The sequence below is a fragment of the Prinia subflava genome, chromosome 13, assembly GCF_021018805.1.
Source record: "Prinia subflava isolate CZ2003 ecotype Zambia chromosome 13, Cam_Psub_1.2, whole genome shotgun sequence".
Classification (NCBI taxonomy): domain Eukaryota; kingdom Metazoa; phylum Chordata; class Aves; order Passeriformes; family Cisticolidae; genus Prinia; species Prinia subflava.
The window spans coordinates 14,375,489-14,393,044 of NC_086259.1; the positions used below are offsets into that span (position 1 = coordinate 14,375,489).

At 44.4% G+C, this 17,556-nt stretch overlaps 1 protein-coding gene across 9 annotated transcripts in view; it reads right to left on the bottom strand.

The window, feature by feature from the left end:
• Window positions 1–1,292: 1,292 nt before the first annotated feature.
• CTCF (CCCTC-binding factor) overlaps window positions 1,293–17,556 on the bottom strand; it is a 38,847-nt gene continuing 22,583 nt past the window's right edge. For 7 of the 9 annotated variants that reach the window (XM_063410953.1, XM_063410948.1, XM_063410945.1 and 4 more), the window contains 10 exons: window positions 13,049–13,841; window positions 12,308–12,478; window positions 11,558–11,691; window positions 10,142–10,262; window positions 9,215–9,364; window positions 7,721–7,881; window positions 7,133–7,315; window positions 6,603–6,738; window positions 4,844–5,011; window positions 1,293–3,822 (listed from right to left, as the gene is read on the bottom strand). In XM_063410953.1, coding sequence (XP_063267023.1) covers window positions 3,641–3,822; window positions 4,844–5,011; window positions 6,603–6,738; window positions 7,133–7,315; window positions 7,721–7,881; window positions 9,215–9,364; window positions 10,142–10,262; window positions 11,558–11,691; window positions 12,308–12,478; window positions 13,049–13,829 — 2,187 coding nt within the window. In that variant the 5' untranslated portion in view covers window positions 13,830–13,841 and the 3' untranslated portion in view covers window positions 1,293–3,640. The remainder of the gene's footprint in view (window positions 3,823–4,843; window positions 5,012–6,602; window positions 6,739–7,132; window positions 7,316–7,720; window positions 7,882–9,214; window positions 9,365–10,141; window positions 10,263–11,557; window positions 11,692–12,307; window positions 12,479–13,048; window positions 13,842–17,556) is intronic. The other 2 variants (XM_063410951.1, XM_063410950.1) reach the window with 1 other exon arrangement.

Genomic DNA, 17,556 nt, shown 5'->3' on the forward strand with positions numbered 1-17,556 from the left:
CTACATCAGGATGGATGAGCACCAGGAGGACAAAAGGCACAGGGTGTTCACCACCCGTGGAGTCAGCAACCACCAGCAGCTGTCCTGGCCAGATCCATGCTTTTTCCAGGCTGAGAGGAGGCTAGGCTATTGGTATCAGAACTTCTCTAAAGGGCACCATCTCCCAGCTTTGTCATGCAAGGATATTCAGGACACAGAGGGAGCAGCTGTCTCCTTTCATGCATCAGAATGGCCTCTCTGGAAGACTAGAAGCACAGAGGAGCTCCAGGCAAGTTGCATCCACAGATCATTCTCCAAAATACTGGTTCCCACTTGCTGGAACATTCTGAGCACCAGCGCAGCACAACATGTACTCTAGGAGTGAGCCAGACATCCATGTGCATGAGTGTTCTCTGCCTCTGTGCAAGCCCAGGCACAGCAGGATGTCTGGAGCAACACATCTCCTCCGTGTCCAGCAGAGAACAGCAGCCCAAGCACCAGGGATGGGAGTCAGGCCAAGCCACGGGCAGAGGCAGTGATGCTCTTTGGATCTATCCCAGCCCTGGCTTTCCACTCAGAGCCCAGGGCCCAGCTTTTCCAGCACCGATAACAGCTCTTGGCTTGAGCAGAATTGTTCTGTCCATACTCAGGCTTTGGATGCTGCCCTTGGATGTGTCCTTGGCAGCAGGCTGGGATATTGCTCTGCATCTCTCCAAAACAGCTCCTCCAACAGCAAACCTAAAGCCTGCAAGAGGCACAAGCAGAGATCTCTGCCCAAGGCAGGAGCCTGAGCTCAAATCAAATAAAACCCAGTCTGCGTAACAGGACCATCGACTGAGCAAGCACAGAGAAACCAGGTCAACTGAGCAGATCGCAAGGTAACACGCCAGGCTGGGGAACAAAGGAGGATGGCCACAGGGTGAGAGCTTCCATCCTCACTAAACCTCTACTGGAGTCTGTGAAGAAAGTTCTAGAATCAGATCACAATAAAGAAGTTGCTCAGAAATCGCTCCTCAGATCTGGGTTAAGGGTTAGGGTTGAGAGCCAAAGAGCCTTGAGCGCCAGAACATTGGCACTGGAAAAGGCCTGCCAAGGCCATCATGGCAAAGGCCCCACCATTGCTACACACAGGGCAGCACACCCTGATTTAGGGTCATGGACAGGTACCTTGCATTTGGCAGGGGGCAGAGGGAACACCTGCAGTGAGAAAGGAGCTGGTCCCTGTTGACAGCATCCTTCTGGGAAGGGCAGCTTTTCCATCTGGAGATGGCTGCCAGGTCGTGTACACAAAGAAAGCAGCCAGTGAGCACACGTGTTAATCCGTTATTATTTATTAGCTGTACAGCAGTATATTCTCCTTCCCAGCTTTCAAACCCCATTACATATTTTATAACAGTATTTTTTTTCCCCATGTTGGCTTCCTAAAATAATGAAAAATATCACACAGTACAGCTAAGTACAAAAATGCATCAACCTAGAGTCTGATAGCTAAACTGATAGCTCTCTTAAAAGCGATACATAGAAGAAAAATTTGTTTGAAATCAGCAAGACTGAGGCTCTATAAAAAGCTTACATATTTTAACATGTGACATTTTCATATACAGGCATCATTTGTATTTCACATTATTCCTTTTCTTGTCTTTATCAGAGATTCAAAAATTGTAGAATTACTGACCTATTAATAAAATTTCCTGGCCCAGGCTGAGGGCTGCAGTGACCCACTTATAAATCACCACTTTTGTCTTAACATAGGATTCATAAACACAAAATACAACTACAAGATAGAGCAAAGAAAATGTATTTGTGAAATTATAACTCAAAAAGGTTAATTATATGTTTCAAATCGGTTGCATGGTCACATCCAGAGGGCAGTGGTCAACGGCTCAGACTCCAGATGGACAGCAGCGACTGGTGCCCCTCAGGGGTCCATACTGGGACCAGTGTTATTTAATATCATCATTAATGGAATAGAGGAAGGGATTGAGTGCACCCTCAGCAGGTTTGAAACACCTAAAGGACAGGGCTATCCAGGGCCACACTTGGACAAGAAGAGGCCCACGGGAACTGCAGGAGGCTTAACAAGACCCAAGTGAAGGTGGTGCACTTGGTCTGGGGCAACCCCCGGGACCAATCCAGGCTGGGAATGAACAGATCCAGTGCAGCCCTGGGGAGAAGGACTTGGGGGAGCTGGGGAGGGAGACTGGATATGCCCCAGCCGTGTGTGCTGGGCTGCACACAAAGCCCTGTGGGCAGCAGGAAGGGGAGAATTCTGCCCCTCTGCTGCACTCAGGTGAGACCCCACCTGCAGCATTGCATCCAGGACATCAAACTGTCAGAGCGAGTCCAGAGGAGGCCACAAACATGATTTGAGGGATGGAGCACCATTCCTATGAGGAAAGACAGAGAGCTGGAGGTATTCAGCCTGGAGAAGAGAAGGTTTTGGGATGACCTAATTGTGGCCTTACAGAACTCGCAGGGAGCCTACAAGAATGCTGGAGAGGGACTTTTGGCAAGGGAATGGAGAGACAGGACAACAGGGAATGGCTTTAAACTGACAGAGGGCAAGGTTAGATGGCCTATTAGGAAGAAATTCTTCCTTGTAAGGGTGGTGAGGCCCTGGCACAGGTTGTCCAGACAAACTGTTGCTGCCCCATCCCTGGAAGTGTTCAAGGCCAGGTTGGACAGAGCTTGGAGGAAGCTGTTCTACCAAAAGGTGTCCCTGCCCATGGGACAGACTAGATGTTCTGTAAGTGCCTTCTAACCCAAGCCAGTCTAAGATTCTATAAAATACATTTTTTTTTTTGTGCTTCAAAACCAGATTTCACATGTGAGTTTCTCTTTTTCTGCAAGCAACAGTCTGGGTACATCTTTTCTCTACCTTATCAACAGCTTTTCCAACATTTACACTCTATCAATTCTCTTGTCACTTGGTTTGAAAGGAATTAGAATACTGGGGTTTCTTTAAACTGCATTTTTTGCATACCTCTTAATTCATGGAAAAAGATTAAAATGTAAAAAAAAAAAGTTATTTACAGGCTTGACCATTACAGAAATGCTTTGCAGAAAGCAAAGCAAATTAAGGACAGAAACCAGTTGGAGCATGCCAAAACTACCGTGTGCAGCTGACTTGGAGAACCGGAGCTACTCAGTGGGAGAAAGCAAAACAAAAAAACCAAAAAACCAACCAAAAAAACATTTTAAAAGTCTAAAACCCTCCCAAGTCTGCATTTACAGTTAAAAACACTACTGAGAGAAGAGGCTCAAGGACTCTGGGAACTGGAAGGGCAAGTCCGGAGTGGTTTTCCACATACTCTAGTCAAGGCTTCCACTTCTGTATATTAAAACTTGGTGCATGTAAACACGGCCCTTGGACCAGCTTTACAATGCAGTTCAGAGCAAAACTAAATCAAGCATCTCAGAGGAAACCCTCAAGGACTCCAAAATATTTCCTAATGTTCCATGATCCTGTAATGCTAACATAAAACAGCAAGTTCTAGTTAAATCACATTCTAACATCGTCTTATTTCCCAGTATGTTTGGTAAAATGGTCTAAAATGATGCATTTCCCAAAGCCAAGAAAAAAGATTAAAGGAAAAAAATAGATTTGAGCCGCTTAAACACAGCCCAGGCCAGTTCAGTCAGCCAACGTGGTCTTCCTCCATCACCGGTCCATCATGCTGAGAATCATCTCAGGGGTGAGGTCTCCATTGGGAGCTTCCACTACAGCAGGCTGAGCTTCCTCCTCTTCCTCTGCTGTTTCTGCATCAGGCTCTTTCTTCACTTCAACTATAATATTTTCAATTTCACCAGTGTTCTGGTCTTCAACCTGAATGATTGCTGCAGCTGGAAGGGCAAAAACAAAGGAGGAGTGGGGGGAAGAAACAGATTATTTTACTGTTTCCAGAGCCAGCCTGCATGCCACAAGCAGCTCTTTGGTAGATCCTGATGATTATTCCATGGTCAGGGAAGGTGAGGCCCACAGCAAGCATTGTCACATCAGTGGGGAGCAATTAACTCCACCTCACTCACCCAAGCATCAAGCATATGTTTTCTTGCTCCTTTATAAAGATGGGCTCACAGGACAACAGTTCCAGTGTGTATTTTCATACTAAAACATGTTTCAATCAATAGATTTTGTAGAAAAATGAATGAAACCAAACCCCATATCAATATATGGGCCTAAGGCAAAACTTAAACTTCAGGGGAATTTAGTGATGACATATTCAGCATTAAATGTTTCCACAGAATCATTCCAGAGAGAAAACAGACCATACTTTGTAGCACTGAGCAGACCGCCAAGCCACTGAGGAAGACACCACCTCCTTAACGATCTAATTTCCTGTCCTACTTTGACTCTGAAAGTTATTTACTTTGACTTTGCACAGTTACAATGTCTATTCTTAAGGACATCCCTGTGGAGTTGAAACAACACCTGCACCTGTCCTTGCTCAAATCTAATGGCCTGAAGCCAAGTTCACTTGTGGCAACACCTGCAAAAGCTAACCAAGTAAGAACACTATGATGGTTTTACTGACAGCTGTTTTCCCAAGGACTGTATGTCAGCAGAGACACCATGACTGGTACAAAAAGAAGTGAGCACTTTCCATAACTATGAAATGAAACAATACTAAGCAAAAAATAACATCTTTTCCTTTATAACATGGCCTGAAGTGGCCATGTTCCCTCATGACCAGGAAACCCTTGCAACAAATTTCAAGGTGAGTTCTTAGCAACACAGAGACAACTACAGTTACCTACTTTTAAACAAATCTCATTTGAAGGGATCACATCTACAAGAAGGGCCAAATCCAAGGAAAAGGTGCTCAAGCAAGCAGGGTAATGTAAGCTTCAATGAGTGACTTACGCTGGGATTGTTTTGGTTGCGCGGCAGCTTTGCCTGGTGGTCTTCCTCTCCTCTTCTTACTGGGAGGTGGTGCAGGAGCCTCTTGCTCAACTTCTGGTTCAGCCTCAATTTCTACTGCTGTCTCCTCTTCATCTTCATTATCATCCAGATCTGGTTCAGCATTTTCCTCTGTAAGAAAGGACACCAGATAAATCTTTAGTTTAAATAAGAATAAAACACATCCATCTACAGAGAAGCACCATCAAATCCCATCCAAAAGGGATGGATTTAAAGGAGTCAACTCTGCTGAGAAAGAAGGCAAGTAAGACCTTTGTTCAGAAGCTGTTGCCACAGACTGTTAATCTGTTACCCTCACTTTGAGGGAACAAGCTGTCCTTCAGAAAGCAAAAGGCAATTTAATTATGTTAGATTTATAAAAGCTACTCTGGGCATGCACAAAGGAGCTCCGAGACAAGAGCACAAGAGAGACTTAATAACACATGGCTGGGCACTCCCAAGCCCATCACAGGCCCAACAGAGGAACACAGCATTGCACAATGGAAGGTGGGAACCCAAATTCACAACTTCTGAGGAACAAACTTCTTGTCCAGGACACACCAGGAGAGCCACTAGGTGTGAAACCCATCCCAGTGAGTCATGGGAAGCAGCTCTTGAGATCACCTGTGATACTATGGGGTGTTGGGGAATTCCTGGCTGGGACACAATGGGATGCAGGACGAAGGCCATTTTGGATTGCAGAGGACTATTTGCAGGATTTAGGGGAGGGGATGAGGTGATTTCAAGAAGTGTGGGGAAGTGAGGGGCAAGAGGATAAAAGAGGTATATCCCATGTAAATTGCTGTAGCAGCCACGCCAGGATCTCTGTGAAACACAAGAACCTCAACAAGCATCCAGTCTCCTACCTCTCAAGCTCTCTTTATTCTTCACAACACTCCTTAAAGTTAATAGTTAATAAAGTTAATAATCGAGTTTAAGCATCAGCTTCTACAGTTTTTGAATCAAGGTTTGCAAATCATTTGATCATACTCATCCTAAAACTTGTTTGCCATGTGAGATTTTCAGATACGCATTGTCTAGCCAGAAATATCCCTGTTCTCTCAACCTACACCCCTTCATTAATTACATAAAGCACTCGAGATAAAAGACTAATCAGCAACACTCCTTTTGCAAAATCATCTTTGAACTGATTGGTCTTGAGATTTTACTTGGCTCTTCCTGTTGAAGACATGATGAAGTTTTTCCTCTACCAGGAGACAGGACTAGGACTGAGTTTTTCCTTCATATATAGTATTCCTCTCCACCATTCCCTTGGATGTCACCAGCCTTCCTCTACAGAAGCAGCCAAACTATTCAGTGGTGGAGTTCTCTGGACATGCCACCCAGTAATGGTGAAGAAGGATCAAGTAACATATCATAGCAATGTGCTGCAGAACCACACAGCCTCTTCTGGGACGCCGAAAAAAATTACCAGAGTTTCCCACACAGGCAGGACAGGAATGGCACAGCTGACACAAGGGGTGTCAGACAGTGTTTTTTAAACGACTGCCTTGGAACAGGCCTGGGACAGCAGGATCTGTATTATCTGTCACAGGCAGTACATCCCTCTGTACTTGGCCATGTATCACCATATTCTGTGTTTGCCAACCAGACAAGACTCTTTCAAGTGCCAGAAGAAACCTGCAGAACTGGCAAACCAGCAGCTAACACACAGAGTGAATCACAGACCTGTAATTGTGAGAAGGTACTGAGCTGTTCTTACCAGTATCAGAAGAATCTTCTTTCTTAGTACGCATCTTTCTCTTTCGGCCACGTTTGCCTTTCTTTGTCTCTCCTCCATTCTCTCCTTCCCCACCATCTAGGCCAGAGCAGTTATCAGCATGTCTGGCCATTGTGTTCTACTCAGTGAAAGATTAAAAACACAAGAAAAGTTAAAACATGCATTAAATTCAAGATCAGACATTCTAGCTCTGTATTTTCAAACACATTTCTGATAACTATGTCTTTTGATTTTTATTTTAAAGAGCCTCTTTAGCAGGAATGCGTACATCCATTAACTTTATTCATAAAGTTGCATTACCACATTGCTCGTGATGTCAACACTAATCTGTGTTGGTACCAATTCTGAATTCTCTCTTCTCTCTTTTCTTCTCAGAGAGAGGGGCTCTATTAAAGGTTCATATTTTACCCTGAACCTCACTCATCTTTCCTTCTGGGAAAACATTTCCCTTCCTTTGGCTAAAAAAGCCTCAATCCACCCCAACCCTCCCCAGTTCGAAGATATTCCCTCACCCTGCGAGTGAATGTTTTGCCACACTTGGAGCAGACAAAGGCAGCAGGGACGAAGTTGGGATCGTGGTATCTCTTGAAGTGCATGTCGAGGAGCTGCTTCTGGCGGAAGGTTTTATCACAATGGCTACAGGCATAAGGCTTTTCTCCAGTGTGGGTCCGTTTGTGCATGACCATGTGCCGCTCCTGGCACGGACAGGAAAAATGGAAATTCACGTAAATGGATAGAGAAAAGTGAATTTTCAGCTAAAACGAGGCCAGAATTTTATAGTTAATATCAGGAGAAGAATGATTCCATAGCAATGCAAGGACATCTCGATTGATGGCATATTCAGTCCTAGCTGCTTCCATCCTATATGGACTCTTATCCCTTGGTCAGTGGGTAAAGCAAGGTTGTGAATTAGAAGGTTTTTCTCTACAGGACAGAATCACACCAAGAAAAGGCCATTTGTACTCTCCTTTATACCCTTCAAAAATTTAGACAGCTAATTTGATCTTGACAGCTGGTCAAACCCAACAGCTAAGACTTCCATCCCACATTTTCAGTTGCTGTCCTAACACTCCTAAGGGGTGCCAGTGTCCCCAGCTCACCTGTCTGCAGGCATAATCACACTGGTCACACTTGAAGCGCTTCTCATTCTTGTGGGACTTTTGATGCTGGATGAGGGCATACCTCTCATGGAACACAGCGTCACAGTAGCGACACTTCTTGCCCTGCTCAATGTAGGAATGCTGCTTCCGCAAGTGGACACCTACAGGAAAAACAATTAAAAGCTTTTACCACCCTATGGCTTTCCAAGCATGAAAGATGATCCCACGGTTCTTCAGTGATCCTCCCTCCTAAGCCCAGCTGAAACAGTGGAATAGTTAATTTAGGATTCAACTAAAAACCTGAAGGACTTGCAAGTAAAACCAACTAGAACCATTTCTAGACAGAAAGAGCTTGCAGAAAACTCTATTATGATTTTCCACAGGATTCCAGATTTGGTTATTAGTTGGCATCTGTGCTGATTAAGGATACTTGAACTAGGTAACACGTGACTGTCAAACTGAAGTGTCTTGTGGAATGTTATGTTTAAGACTAACCTGAACTGCCTGGATACAGTCAGAAGCCAGGTAATTCAGTGGGGGGCAAACAGGATTTTCTGCAGGATTAGAAGTCAGAGTGACAGGACTCAAAGGCAACAGGGATACCAGCAGATAATCCCCAACAGAGGTTTTAGTCACTTCTTTAAAATCCTCCAACTAATAGCATACCACAGCTGCCTGAGGTAGCTTAGGGTAGATTAAAGCATTATTAGAAGAAAAATTCTTCATAGCTAACATCAGTCTTCCTCTGTTGTAAACCAGCTTGTTTGCTCCTGACATCAACTGTCTGCCTTCCTCTCAAACTGCCTCTCAGTGTAGCACTTGCCTTTACTGGAAGGGAGCCTGCCTTCCTATTACTTGGGTGATAATTCTGTTTAAAGACAGAAAGTTCTGCCAAATCACAGCTCCTTCCTTCCCCTCAGCTGCTCTGGGCACAATATTGTTTGTCACCTTTTAGAAATGTAAGAGCTTGCCTGCTGGAATCACACTCAGTACTGCTCTCTAGATCAGGAATGTCCTACTGCAAGGACTCAGGGCATTTTTGAGCACACAGCTCCAAATCCTGGATAGTTAAATGCTCCGTCTAATTCAAACCTTTTAATTTGATGAAAATATCTCTGCATGACACTTAATGGCCTCCAATGTGCAGGAGGTTAAGCCAAGTGATCTTGCTTTTCAGATCCTAATCCTTATGCTGTCAAAATCTCACTCCAAGTTCAATAAATGCCTTTTATCTATGGGCAAGCAATAACTTACCTTGTATGCTTGGAAAAAAAAATTCAAATAATGAGAAGAAACCGAAAATTGTTCTAACTTGCAGCAGCTACGGTAAGCTAAAGGTGTGTGTTACCAGCCTCAGATGTGACGCTGTGCTTCATGTCATGCAGTTACCAGACTGAGTACTGGGTTAAGAGACAGCAGTTGGGTTATGTGAACTCCCATTCTGGGAAGATTTGTACCATCTTCAGGAAATGGCCACATTTGGGAGACACGTACCCAGGTCACTCTTTCTTGCTATAACAGTATCACAGTGAGGACAGTGGAATTTGGCCACATTCTCCGTGTGCTTCTGCAAAATGTGCATCTTCATGGTACCGCTCTGAGTGAAGCGAGCATGGCAGATGTAACATTCATATGGCTTCTCTCCTTCAGGAACAAAAGGAAAAAAATAGAACAAGTACTTTTATTAAAAGAAATCTCACCAAGAAGCCCCAAACAACCTCCCAGAAATTTGAAACATGCAGCTAGACAACAGAAATTTTAATTCTACAAAGCGCTCAATAACATCTTTCTCTGAAAGTTGTAGCTCCAGTAAGCATCTTTCCACAAAGAAACTAAAGTTCAATCCTTAAGGAAGTTAAATTATTCTTACTCTGAGGAATGCAGGCAAGACCTATATGCAGGCTGCCAGAAGAGAGCAAGTGACATCAGATTTTTTTGGGGTGGAAGTTCTGAATGTTCATGTATACATAAAAGGGCATCTTTCCCCCCTTCAATTTTAGCAATATGATTAATTCAGCACTGCAGTAACATTGCGTTAAAATCATCCCTATTTATATTGAAGAAAAAATTAGCATCTTTATGAACTAACATGCATGAGATGCTTTTAAAAATGCACTGAAGCATGAAACTGCAAATGGCTCTACTCTTCAACTGGAATATTGCAAACAGAAGTTTCTTCTGTTCATACTAGAGGTGCCTGCATTTTACCACCTCACAGTCAAACTAGAAATCAGAATCCTCCAAGCTCCTTCCTCAGTGCAGTAATTTGATCAGGTTATAAATTTAGAAGTGCATACAAAACGTGGTGCATTCCCTTCAGCTACCCACTTTATGAAGGTTTTATATGAAACTACACAACAGTATTTGCTTGCTGTGTGTCAGCCTCAGCACTGTGACACTGAGAGAACGTGGCATCAGTACCGGAGTGGGTCCTCATGTGCCTCTTCAGTTTGTAGGTGTCTCTGCTGGCATAGCTGCACAGGCTGCACTGGAACGGGCGCTCCCCGGTGTGCGAACGGATGTGGCGTTTCAATTTGCTAACCTGGAAGCCAAGACTGAAGTTAGTACAGATGAGCAGGCCAGATTGCCAAAACTACAAGAAAGCAGTGAAGAGTTTAAGGCAGTTTTTATTTACTTAGGCACAAAACCAAACAAGCACATTTCAGTGCCATTTTCCCACCGCACACAGTCACTTGCTCCTGCCCACTCTTACCTCCCAGCTTCACCCCCAGTCTTGCCTGATGCTTATTCCCACACTCACCGAGGCCTGATTTAGAATCTGTGCTCACCTTACTGTTATTGACCATCTCAGCATCTAAAGACACCCTAAATTTTAAAATATCCTGAAGAGACACAGGAAAGTGGTGTGGGGAAGCAGTGCGGGGAAGCTTAATTCTTTTCTTCTCCTGCTTTTATTTAGAAGGTACAAACCCAGCTCAGAGCAAGAACACCAACAGTATGGCATTTTCTACTCCAGCCTGATCACAGCGCTTAATCACCAACTTGTGCCTACAAAAAGCAGCATGACCTCACAAGGACCAACTTGATTATTCTTTCCTAATTTATACTATGAAAACCTCTGCAACATAACTTTTTCAGCACTCAAACCACAGGAACTGAAGTGACAGAACTGCAGGCACAGAGTGGGCAGGAAAAAACCCTACTCAAGCTCTCCCACTGTAGCCTTCCACTGCAGACATCCCATTTTTTTAAAATTATGTTGCTCATCATCTGGCTCAAATTTCCTTTCACAATATAAAAGCTCTCCTGTGAAATATCTAACAATACTGCACGGAGGGAAGGCATTCAAGAATGTCTAATCTGCTCAGGCAAGTTAAGCGATCATCTAATATTAGCAAAGCTGTTTTTCACCAATACTGAGACAAAGGCTCATTAGTTTTAGCTACAGACACCTTCATGGCATAAACAGATGATGTGCAGAATGCGTATTTCTAAAATGGGAGGGCACTGTGGTGCCTGTGTGAAAGGACATCCCACTGCAGCAGGAAATGTCTATCTCCTTTAACATGAAGCACACTACAATTCCTGCAATCAGCTTAAAGGACAAATCACTTAAGAAACTGTGACAACGATTGTCTCCAAAGAGGAAATGGGTATCACCAAGAATTTCTGTAAGTGATCTCAAACTGCTTTCTGATTCACTGAGGAAACCCCACCATTTGCTTCTCAGAGCAGCCCTGATTTACAACTTCTTTTGCCCAGAGCCTTTCAACCAAATGGCCAAAGAGGAAATGCCTAAGAACAGAGTTTGTGACAGATGGTGAACAAGCTCTGAAGCGCACAAGGAAGCGCTCAGCACTGTAACAAGCCCCATACCTCCACACTGGCATAGTCACACATGGAACATTTGAATGGTTTCTCGTGGGTGTGTTTGTAGCGGCGATGCCGAACCAACTCTCCACTGGTCACAAAGGCCATGTCGCAGTCTGGGCACTTGTGAGGGCGAGTACCTAAAGGTGTGCAGCAAGACAGGAAGACAGTGACACAGAGATTTAGTGACAAAAGAAAATATGAGACAGCCCTAGTTGTGGATTTTTTTTATTTTTTGTTTTTAAAGTGAATTAGTAACACTGCTTTCATGTTCTGAAAGATTAAATTAGAGCAACAGAATGCACAGAAGTCAGAGGTTTTGTATAAATAACTAATAGATTTAAGATCTTAGAGAATTAATATTCTTTCAGTGAGGAAACAGACTCCTTTATTTTTGTACCACTTGCTTGTTTACACATTAGAAACCAGCTAGCTAGACATAGCTTCAGTAAGCAGAGAAAATGGGGGATTATGAATTACACTTTTTTTTGGCAGTAAGGCACAACAAGTGCTAATGCCCAAGGCAAAGAGAACATTTCTGTAACTTCAGGTAACTTGAGATCATGCCCAGGATCAATTCTGTACCTGTGAACAGTATAAGCTCTGCACCTGACCTGGCAGAACACAACCACACCGTTTTCTCTTTAACTTGTTCCGTAAGAGGAATTAGGAAAACAAGAAGGGTCTATCTTCAATCTATTTGTTCTGATGGCAGAGCAGATTGTACAAAAACAATGTATGTGAAACCAAGAGTACCTGTGTGGGTGTTGAGGTGGTTCCTCAGCAACGTGACTGTCCGGAAAGCCCTGCCACAGAGATGGCACTTGTGTGGTCTTTCATCGGTGTGGCTTTTCATGTGGCGGTCCAAGTTGGAACGACGCGGACAAGTGTAACTGCACAGTTCACACTGGAATGTCTTCTTTACACCTGATCATGAAGGAAATCATCTTTAGTCTTTGACACTATTGTGACCTACTGTGTAACATAAGAGGAAAGATTCTTGGGAGTGTAACTACTGCAAAGAACCACCATGCACAACTAAATCCAACTGCATTGCCTGTGGCTGTTTTGGATTCAATTTTCACTGGTGTGCCAGCACTTAATGTTCCTTCTGCACTTTAAAAAGGGTTCCTTAACTTACAGTTTTAACAAAAATCAAACATACTCATTACTGTATTTTGCACCATCTATCTTACGCAGCAATTGGTTAGGAAAAAGCCCACAGAATTAATTATACCATTGGCTCCTGATGTAAAACATGCACATGAACTGTTACATGTGTAGTACAGCAAAGAGAACAATCTTTTCAATCATAGTTGTATAAGAACATTAATGCCACAGTATCATACTTATGGAAAATGATCTCCCTTTCAGCCTATAGAGAGGAGATGGGAGGTGTGCCCAAGAAACATTGCAGTCAAGCACTATTACATTGTGAGCAAGCACAAAAGCATTTTCAAAATCCATTTGCAATCCATTTTTGTAAGGGGAACTTACCTTTCTTTTTAATTTTTGTTGGTTTTGGTGGCTTCATATTGCCCACCACTTTTTCTGCATTAACCTCGGACAACAAACCCTCCTGCTGCTCCTCTTCAAAGTCATATACAGACACATCCACATCTTTGCCTTCCTCAGTGTAGCGAAGCTTACTCTTTTTGTTTTTCTTTGTTTTTTTGGCTGGTGGCTGATAGTCTGGATCTTTTTGCCAATTGGGATCCTCCTGTGGCTGAAGTTCACCTTGTTCCAGTGTCTCCACCTCACCATTTGCACCCACTTTCACAACTTGGAAGCCTTCTGGTAAAGGGAGGGTGTGACAGATCATGGGCTCCCCCTCCTGCAGGCCTCCTTTGGAAACCTCATTTTCATAAGCTCCCTGCAGTTCTTCCACAGACGTGGTGGCAACAGGTACAGTCACTGGTACAGGTACTTGGACCAGCTGAAGCTCACCAAGGTTTATAGGCTGCTCTTCCATATTAACAACCTGAAGTGTTATGATCTGTGTGTCATCCACAGTAGCCTCAGTTTCTTGAGGCACTGCCCCTTCCATTACTTCGGTCTTCATTTGCAGAAGAGTTGGATCCAGCTGATCCATCATCACCATCTGCACCCCACTGCTGACATCCTGCACCACTTCACTTCCATCTGCTTGGTTTGGTGGTATATGACAAGCATCATCCTCTTGTCCACCTTCACGGCGTCTTTGATAGGTTTTCCTCTCTTTTCCCTTAATGAAAGTTTCTGATTCCTCCACAATAGCGTCGACTGCCTCACCTTCCATTTCACCTTCCTGCTGTAAAAACAAGAAAATGAATGCTGCACACCACCCAATGTATTTAACACCTGCACAAATCCCACAGAAGAACAAGTTGCCCAACTAGAAACATCCAACCCATCCTGATGATATTCAGAAAAGAGGAGCTGAGAGCTGTAGGTCTCCACAAGCCCATCACCACTGCAAACCAAGGCAATCACAGAATGCTGCCTGCAGTGAGACAATGTATCATCAGCCTCTTGGAAAGGAAGAAAAAAGCAAGGCTGAGAGATTAAGTGCTACACATGTTCCTATTTCTCAAAGACCACAAATCCCACCAGCAAGATGCACAGCAGTATTATTCCTTACTGAGCTTGTTTAATCATTTCACATAGCTTAGCAGTACCAGAGGCAGTCTGTGGCTATAAATTTTAAAGGTACAAAATCACCACACTGTTAAAATCAAAAAGCCAACCTTAGAGAAAGTAATGCATTTGAGAACTGCATAACTTTTCCAGGATGTTGGGGGTTAGATTTGGTTTTTTTTTCTTCTCACAGAATTTCTTCCCATAAGTTTCCAAGAAGCCTTAATGACTACTTAGTCAGAACAAAAAGGGGTACTTGAGGGATATGGCAGCACGAGGCTACACCTATTGTTTCTGAGTCCCTGGGAGTGTCCCTCAGAGGGGAGAGAGGATGAGCTTTGGGAAAGGCAAAAAGACAGATCTGGGGAAGGGAGAGGCACTCTTGCTCTCAGCGCCGAGGAGGACGGTCAGGCTGCCCTCTGCCTCTGCCTCGTCCTGGGAAATCCATCGTCATCTGCTGTGTACCCGGGAATCCTGAACTCGCTTTCTCCAGCCTCTCCCCCCACCGCCGCTGCTTCTTCGGACCTTTGAGGCTCTCCTGCTACTCTGTAGCCCTGCACTGCCCAGCCCTGCCGGGACAGCCCTGCCTCCAGCTGCCAGCGCAGAGCTCCTCATCTGATCCACCAGCCCGGGACTTTTCCTTCCTTCCAGTTCGGCCTCTCGGAGTCCTGCAGGGGCACCCAGATCAAACTGCTCTGGGCTTTTGTAAAAGAAAGCCCTCAAGGTTCTTGATTCTGTTTATTATTGATTCTGTAGTTGTTGTTTGTTTGTCGTTTTGTCCTATATACTAGTAAAGAACTGTTATTCCTACCCCCATACCTCTGCCTGAAAGCTCCTTTAATTTTCCTTTTAATTGGAATAATTTGGAGGGAGGGGATTTGAATTCTCCATCTCTAGGGAGGTCCTGCCCCTTCCTAGCAGATATCTGTCTTTCAAACCAAGACAGAGGAATGCACCAAGAATTAAGCACAAGAACGTAAGTTGCACTTATTTCGTATCAAACTGCTATTACTTTAAGTCTAAGCTCCTCTGAACAACATAAGGACATAAAGGAGTCAGGCATGTATGTCTCTTGAAGCAGGGTGGAGTTCAATTCCTGCTCCTGCCTCTGGCACTGCTGGGCCCTGAGTGGATCTGAAGATGCACTGTGCACTCCCTCCTTGGCTGAACGAGCTCAGATAAAAATCTTAATTCAATGTAAAGGATGTGGACTCTGAGCTGGCTGGACTCTAAGGATCTCACAATACCTGTGTTAAATCCATCCATATAGTCACAAATACAGAAGCTCAGCTTTTTAATGGGCTTTAAACTGTAACTCTGACAAGTGCTGCATGCAAACATAACACTGCGATTTTGTGCCTCCTCAGATCACCCAGTGTTCTTCACTGCAGTTGGGGAAAAATTTTAAACTCCTGTATTCTCATTATGCAGGAAGGTTGTTTCAAGAGTAACAAGAAAAAGAAAACGTAATTTTGCAGCTGTTTTTTCCCCAAATGAAAGGAATAAGATTATAGTAAAGGAGCATTTTGTAAGTTCATCTCTGTTCCAGGTGGTTCACTTTGTAAAAATAAAAGGTAGTGCCTAACCACACCAAACACTTTCCCTGCATCAGGATACCATTTTTTATACCCCTCATTAAGCACGAAAAAGGTACCAGGGTCAATTCTGGGTACGAAGAAAGGAACACAAAAGCCAGCTTCCTTACTAAGCCTGTGAAAAATTCCTGAATCCAGTTCCAGATTTGCTGAGAGACTTCTGTATATTCCCATTAGACTGACTGGCCTCTCAGACCAGCTAAGTGAATTAATATAAATATTTAATCTCCCTTACTAATTCAACACTTTAAAATCCCCATACTATTTTCAAATATCTACACTTAATCTTGCATACTGAATTTTGATTTTACACAAGACATAAACATGAAGCACAGCTATCAAGTCTCTATTAGCTTTAAAAATTATAAAACATGTAATTTCTATTATTTTTAGACAGCTCTTGCTTTTACTCTACTGTCTTTTCTAGTATCCTCCACTTCTGCTGTGAAAACAAAGCTCATGTTCTTCAGCCTGCCCAGGCTAGGGACATAAATTAACATCCTGTCTTGACACTCGTGATGTTGTGGGCAGCCACAGTCTCCAGAGGGCACCAGATACCCAGGAATACCGACATATGGCTCATGCACACTCCCTGCAGGGATCCCGCCTCTCCTTCCCTTTACCACCCGTCAGCTTTTCAAGTCGGAGCAAATCCATATGGACAAACAGCTGAAGTACACGAGATGATGTAAGTACTTAACACCAGACAGCAGGCAATCAGAACAGAGCAGGTCTTTGGCTTACAGCAACTGCAAAAATGTTTTACAATTATTTTAAGTATTTGCAGGGAGAAGACTTTCCAGGTGACCAAAAATGTCTGAACAAATAAAGGAAGGACATAGCTAAACAACAAATAAAAATGTGATAAATGGGCAAGGAGGTAACAATAAAATATGTAAGACAGAGGGAAAAAATGGCAGAAGTCCATCTGCAAAGCTCATGCAACTCTGGTGCTGAGCAGAGGTCTGCAACCTTGATACAAGCACAGGCAGCTCTGAGCAGAGGTGGAGCCCCCATAAAGACCTTCACATTCACTGTTAATATCAGTTGGTAATAACACCAAGTCACCTGAAAGCAAGCCAACAGGCCAAAATTAGCCAATGTCCTCTATGATTCTTTAGTGGAGTAGTAGGAAGGCACCACTTCTGACTTGTAAAGCAGAAAATTTTATGTCCACCAAGGAACAGCCCACTGGCATACATGAAGACTTTGGCATACAGCTCACACTGTCAGGAAGTTTGCCAGCCTAGGAATGCAGGTGTACAGGGACACGAAGGAAATGCCTGCAGCAGGACTCAGGTTAAAGACACTCACAGTGAGGGGCGAACCCGTGGGAAAGGAATGGACGGATTCTTACAGCCGTCCGGTAAAGAAACTCAGACGCCACTACTGCTCCGTGACCCTCTGTCACCTCTCACCCCGATCCATGTCGCGCGGCTATCGGGGGTCACACGGCGGGGCACGGCTGCCCCCGCGCGGCGAGATGCCGCACTGCACCGGGGCCGGGGCCGCTGCCTCCATCCTGCCTGCCACTGCACCCTGACCCTGACACCTCCATCCCTGCCTGCCACTGCACCGGGACCGAGGCCGCCGCCTCCATCCCTGCCTGCCACTGCACCCCGAACCTGCCACCTCCATCCTGCCTGCCACTGCACCCTGACCCTGCCACCTCCATCCCTGCCTGCCACTGCACCCTGACCCTGCCACCTCCATCCCTGCCTGCCACTGCACCCCGACCCTGCCACCTCCACCCCTGCCTGCCACTGCATCCTGACCCTGCCACCTCCATCCTGC